The 7,105-nt window shown below is 40.4% G+C and overlaps 1 protein-coding gene across 1 annotated transcript; it reads right to left on the reverse strand.

Annotated features, from left to right (window-relative positions):
- Nucleotides 1-745: 745 nt before the first annotated feature.
- Nucleotides 746-3,771, reverse strand: smtla (somatolactin alpha). The gene is made up of 4 exons (XM_058079896.2): nt 3,630-3,771; nt 2,023-2,136; nt 1,761-1,940; nt 746-1,149 (listed from the first exon to the last, which is right to left on the reverse strand). Exons 2-4 carry the CDS (start codon nt 2,128-2,130, stop codon nt 955-957), a joined length of 483 nt encoding a protein of 160 aa, XP_057935879.2. The 5' UTR covers nt 2,131-2,136; nt 3,630-3,771; the 3' UTR covers nt 746-954.
- Nucleotides 3,772-7,105: the final 3,334 nt, after the last annotated feature.

The raw sequence follows: 7,105 nt of genomic DNA on the forward strand, positions 1-7,105 counted from the left end.
TTTTTTTTGTTTTTTTACAATTATAATCTCTTAGTCAACCAGGAAACATTCATTCATTCATTTTCTACCGCTTATCCTCATGAGGGTCACGGGGGTGCTGGAGCCTATCCCAGCTGTCTTCGGGCGAGAGGCGGGGTACACCCTGGACTGGTGACCAGCCAATCACAGGGCACATATACATAGACCTATTCATACCTGTGGAGTTTGCATGTTCTCCCCGTGCATGCGTGGGTTTTCTCCGGGTACTCCGGTTTCCTCCCACATTCCAAAAACATGCTAGGTTAATTGGCGACTCCAAATTGTCCATAGGTATGAATGTGAGTGTGAATGGTTGTTTGTCTATATGTGCCCTGTGATTGGCCTCTCGCCTGAAGGCAGCTAGGATAGGCTCCAGCATGCCCACAACCCCAGTGAGGATAAGCGGTATAGAAAATGAATGTATGAAAGTATACATATTAATAAGTCAGACAATCTAGACATGTCAAACCTTAGTTCCTACTCTTGCTGTTCCGTGTTCACTCTTATGTTTCTCACCCTGTCTCCCACCAATCAAAATGTGCCACTTTTTTCTTTTCTTAAGCACTGACAGCTCTGTTTGACTCCATCTTTGGTGAAAGTGTTTAATTTCACTAATGCTGAAGAGAGACCCGTACTCCTTTTCACTGAAAACCCAAGGGACCCAAGGAAATAATCCAAAACTTGAGCAAAGAACAAAGGAACAGAAATAAATGGACGAGTATGCAGATTTTGCCTTTGCCAGGTCACGACAACAATGTAGGAAGATTTATTGCAGCCCGTTGGAGAACGGGTATTACAGCAATGTAGTTTTTATTCAACATTTAGAATGTATTGGGCGGAGGGGGGGATGTCGGGGGGGGGGGGGGGGGGTGCGCTACATCTACTAATAACTCATGTCTAGAATAAAATAAACATTTAAAACCAGCGCGTTATTTTTCACGCACAGTTGTACTTGTCATCTTGTCTACACTTGAGAATCTTCAGGAATGTCTCCACCTTGTGAGAATCTTTCTTGAAGCAGCTGAGTAAGACATAGTCTCTCATAACCGATTCCACCATGTCTGGTTGCACGTCGTACTGGAGCAAGCTTTGTGTACTGTGGCCGGTGGTCAACACGGCTTCGTTCAGCATCTGGACGGACACATGTACGCCATATTAGATGGAGGTGTCAAAATAAAAGAAGGGAAAGGTACGAGTCAACAATTTGGAGTTCATTTTCTGGAAAAATATGCTTCATTCATCCCTCGCTACATTGCACTTTTTGGAAATTCAGAAATGATCGTGGTTGACTATGGACTATTATTAGTCAAAAAAAAATACATAATAAAGCAAGTAGAATATGTAATATACCAGCATCGGTACTGTTACATGACATTAGATTACATTACCTTCACCCTGCATGTAGTCAGCCATGACATAGTTCCATAGCTCCTCCCATTCCATGTGGAAGTGGTATGTTTTGGCTACTTACTTTTTACTATTACTTACTATTAGGCAGTATACAACTACAAAACATGATTTATTAATCAATATATATTTGAAAACTATGTGAATTGGATGCATAAAGTGGGATTTTGTTCTATTTAACAACCACAAATGTTGCATATCCATTTTCTTAACAGTTCTTGAAACACCAGTAGGTGTCTTTCTACTAACATAAACTACTTATTAAACTATTAAATTAAACCATAATTGGCAATACTTTATACTGAAATATGAGCATATAGGGAGGCGTGACAAACCTTCCTGATTAGAACCACCACTCCATTCTCCAGACTGATCAGTTTGTCAGCCACCCACTTGGTCTTGTTGAGGAGCATTTCCGGAGCGCCATCGTAGTGGTCCAGTGTCGTCTGCAGGTAGACTAAAGGCTCAATCCATGACTGGACCAGCATCAGGACAGAGTGGAGCAACCATTTGTCCTGTGAGACACCAAAAGTGATACAGTTAGCGCTAATTGAAGCCATCTATGCATGGCTAATTTACATCTCACTGTCTGCTTACAGGCAACAGCTGGATTTCACCTATGGAGCTCGGGATGGGGACATCCTTGGTGAGGCAGTCATAGCCCACCTGGTTCCTCTGAAGCCGCAGCGGGTACGGGACAAACATGTCCTCCTGCAGTATGTCATTATCACATTTGTATGACTCTACTGATTTTTAATAAGACATTTTTTTTGGCTCAGAAGAGAGATGACATTGAAGAATAAGAAGCTCATCAAGTGTGAACTGAAAAGAACATCACACAGTAGCACCACAGGATCAATAGTATGGGTCAGTGCCTCCCTGTGACTCTTCTGGAGAGCCAGGTAGGAACACTACCTCCATGATGATGTTAGCGGTTGTCAAAATGATGCGTTTAAAAACTATAGAACTATATTTGGTTACACCACTTAGCAAATCAGCAAATACATGTCATAACAACAATGGAGATTTTAAAAAGTGTACTATACAGGTATATTATTATCATGCATTAATTGAATTATTTCATTTACAAAAGTAAAATAGCCATGTAAGGCATATACTGTACATACAGTCCAGAAATGTCAATATACTTTTGAATGGTTAAGTGATGTTTTATAGTATTATGATGTAGCTCAGAATTACTCAAAATTAATAATATATGCAATCACTGGCCGTACAGTTCCACAAATGTAAAGGCTATCTATTTAATTATGCACATATGTATTTCTGCTTAGATACACATTAATATGTCTGTATGGTCATTATATGTCATTGTATGGTCATATCACCTCGTACTTTGGTACGTGCCAAATAAAAACGTGAAAAAAAAATTATATTAGGAAAACAGGAAGTGAACAAATGTAACAGTTACTGATTGTAAAAGTACCAGATGGAGGGGTAGGATTTAATAAGCTTTGCTTCTTCCTACTCCTTTTGGACATGTGGAACTGTGAAGTGATTATGTGATGCATTCAATTGTAATCTGATGCATGTTCAAATGAAATAAAGCCATTACCATTACCATTAATGTCACACTGACTTGCTATCTGCTTGAGACTAGATGCTTCCACCCCATCCACGAGCTTATGACCTGATTGAAACAGCTTTGGGTGTCTGGGCATGTAAGTCTGCCCTTCATTGTCAAGGAGAATACCCCTCCCCTTGCACAAGTGGTTTCCTATACTAACAAACACTAAGCTTTCATTTCAGTTTGCACTGATTTGCCTTTTCAACTTGTATTAAATTGTATCTCTTATTATTTTCAACTATCTTGCCTGTTTTGGAGCAAGAAGCAGATTTTCCCTTGACTAATAATTTAAAGCCTTTGTAGCTTATTTATTTGTAGTTTATTTATTTCTTTATTATTTTAGCTTATTTTATTTATTTACATTAAACACAGTTGTTATTAGAGTTGACAGTTTTTTCCATTGACTTTCATTTTTTTAATATACTGTATATTAATGTTTATCATGAATTGTTTTTTCCCATTATTTTCATATATACTTTGCTGATATCTGACATCCATGTATAATTGTGGACATGTTGATTCCTTGCATTGTCAAGCATTAATGTCTGCATATGTTATCTTTCGATTCATAGCCCGTGTTAAAAGCATTGTGTTGACGATTAAGTTGGTTGCTACTCACAAACAAAGAACATGACTCCTCAGAGACGTGGTAGATGAGCTCGGCATGCTGGATAACCCTGTCGAGAAGCTTTTCTTGTGAGATGGATGAACAGTAAGGGTGGATGACGTTTTCCTGTTCCGAACACTCAAGCAGGATGCTGGCGCTAACAATACCGGGCCAGAACAACACGGCCCATAGAGTTTCCTTTGCAACTGAAAGGACACAGATGCGACACAGGTAAAAACACGTAAACAGATCTTGCTGTACACACTTGCACCTTGCAGGACCTTGATGGACAGGCCTAAGAAGCAAACTACTACATACATTCTTTGTATTAACAGTTATAAAAGTGAATACCGTTCATCCTGTGCATTCTTCCTGAAGTCTCCTCTGCGATGGCCTTAAGGTGTGTGGCCAGATTCTTTTATAAAGCCCCAGGTCATGAATACAAGAAAAGGTCATTCAAGGCTTGCACGGCCTTGTGCATAATACCGAGGTGACCCGGTATGAAAATATACGAGGATAGCTGTTTTCAAGGAGGACAACTGTCAGGGGATTAGAAGAAGGCATCCTGATGGGTGTCATGTTGCTTGGATGTCTATTCACTTTATTTAAGCTGTTCCCACTTCAGGCCTCACTCGAAAGTGCTTTTTACATATTAAACAACTCTTTCCTCTTCAACTTACTTGGTTCTTATATTCCTTCATGTCCTTTAGCAGGTGTGCACTTTCAAGATACTCTTTCCATCAAGCCGAGACGACTGTGCTAACCCTACACTCTATGCTACCGAGTCCATCTGTTTCACAAGGCAAGTTGCTTGATCCTTTTATATGACCCTTGCCTTTATCCCTGTCAGGCAACAGTCTTTGGTTTTTTTCCCAAGCTTAAGATTTGGAAGCTTTAATGTAGCATATGGTTTAACATAAAAGCATATGGCTACAGAATTCTACTAAGGTAAACTTAAAAACCCGTTTGGAGAGTGGAACAATCTAACAAAGTATTCAACATGGTGCTGAGATGTGATGTCTTTTAAAGTCATTTTCACTACAGAAGTTTATGAAAAATCCTTTTGAATGGTGCACTCAACCCTGTTGTCACCAGCATATAATAATGAACGACAATACAGTGAGAGTGAAGGAAGCTTTTGTTGGTGAGACTTTGGGAGTCTGATGACTTTGTCAATTCATCTGACAGTGAATGAAGGGGTGAAGAGTGCATCGCCTTCCTCCTCAAAATAGTACAACAGATAAAAGTTGTATGAGGACCGTGGGAGTGAAAACCAATTGAGCTGATAATGGCCGGGAAATTGTCTGCGAGTGTGTTCCCATTAGATTTCACAAAACACAAAATGGTGTCGAATACTTGTGTTTCACTTGACTGATAGAAAAGCTGTAACTTTAAAACTACAAAATACAAATAATGTCAAACTGACAAACAGAAGCAGGAAGTGAAGGGGACAATTACAATTTGAATTTCACAAAATAAAAGTGACTCTACAAAGATTGCGACTGAAAAGGACACAATATATTATTTGTATTGAACTATAGTATCTTCAATCTAAGTTAGTACTTGCGTCTGTCTTTAGTTTAAAAAAAAAACGGTAGATGGACCCTGGTGCTAAAACCCCCCCCCCCTACTTGTCAGGAAGCAGGTCCATACTTCACAAGGTACTCCATTCTTAGTCCACGTCTCCCATGGGACCACTAATGTTTTCCCACATCTGACACCATGTTTTTTTTCCTCCAAAAGTTTAAATACATTCAAAAAGCACTGCAAATAATGCCCCGTTCTGTTTCTTCTGCATTTCTGCAGACCAACACGTCAGGAGTCAGTGCTCCAGGGTCATCACCCCAATTCTTCTCTTCCCTGAGGTGTTTCAAGATACACACAGAGATGCAACTTTCATCTTTATTCTGATTACAGATGAAGTAACTCAGCGGTAAGATGGCGATATCCAAAACAAAAGTTATCTCTTCACTTGTAGCGGCTAGTCGTGTAGAAAAAAAGTGTATTGTTACATGGTGTTACTCCACCATACACCCGTTTCTTAAAGGGGAACTGTTATGCATATTCCACTTTTGTCACCTATAAATGTAGTTGGAATGTTGTATTCTCCTTTTGAATGATGCCAAAGTTTCAGATAATGAGGTTTGCGCATTTGGAAGTGAGCCTTGAAAGAAGTTTGGCATGGCTCAAAACGGTCGGTTTCAGAAGGCGTGGTAAAACTGCCCCTCTGTGATGTCACAGAGGAGCAGACTTCCTTATATGGGCTATATAAGCTCTCTGCCCTCTCCCAAGCTCTGCTCCCCTGTTTACGTTGCTAGCATTGGCTCGTACGGGAAAGATACTTTTGTTTACAATTCCTAAAGACGCCATCATCAAGCACAAGTGGTTGGAGTTTCTGATACCCTACCAGCAAAAAAAATGCGGAAATGTCAACGGCATTTCACACTGGACTGTTTTGTGAACATGGGCCACTATGCAGCTGGACTAGCCGACAAATTGCTGAAGCCCGACACCTTTCCAACGTTAATTTGTTGTGTGGAAGAGTAAGTCGTAAGTAACAGTTTATCAGTATACTAACTGTGTTTATTTTGTGCAAGTCATGTAGCAAAAGCGCTTCTCTGTGTAGCAATATAGAGTGTGCATACATGGAGTGGGGTAGCCATTTCCCACCACAATTAGTAGCTCTACCCAAGTTTTTTTTAAACACTGGTAGTCCCGCAAAACACATTCCACATCACCAATGCTGTCGAAAATGCTAAAATGCTAAAGCTACTTCCCATTCAGAGACATCTTGAAGTAACCTCTTTTCTTGAGAAACTGCGGACTGAAGACGCTAAACATTACCCAGTTTATAAACATTTCAAAGTTGTAATCTTTTTAAAATATTACCTCTTACATCAACAAAATCATTTAAACACTGGACACTAGCTTTTGCATTCACAGATACAGAAAAAAAATCACTGAGCTCAGAAAAGGGAGCCACAACAAGGAGGCTCCAGAGCCATGTGTTGCCAACCACTGACTTTGTGCTTCACATATTTTTGAGTCAACACAAGGCCTATGCATCCCACTTTTGACCCCAAACATTTTAAAGGCAGACAGAAACACCTTGAACCCAAATTTGTGTTGAAGAGTTGTGAATGTTTCATTGCATTACATCAATCATCCTCTCATTTGGTGTTGTAACATTCTAATCAATGCTGCTCTTGTGCGAGTCAGAAAACTACTCCCTCAACCCAGGCTCCCACGGAGGGAGTTGATCCATTATCACTTTGCTCCAGGCTTAATTACCATCTCCCAGCGCGAAGACGCAACACTTTCTCTTTCCAACGCAATCACGCTTCATTTCCGTTTGCAAACCCCGCCCCCCTGAGGCCTCAGGCGGCGCACACCTGCATGTACGGGAACAATTACAGATCTATCCTGATCATCAGTGCTGATGAATTCCTCTTGCGAGCTCCCCTCTGGGATTTGGTGGCGGGTGCGGC

This window comes from Doryrhamphus excisus, linkage group LG8, assembly GCF_037039965.1.
Source record: "Doryrhamphus excisus strain RoL-2023G ecotype Guam linkage group LG8, RoL_Dexc_Guam_v1.1, whole genome shotgun sequence".
Taxonomy (NCBI): Eukaryota; Metazoa; Chordata; class Actinopteri; order Syngnathiformes; family Syngnathidae; genus Doryrhamphus; species Doryrhamphus excisus.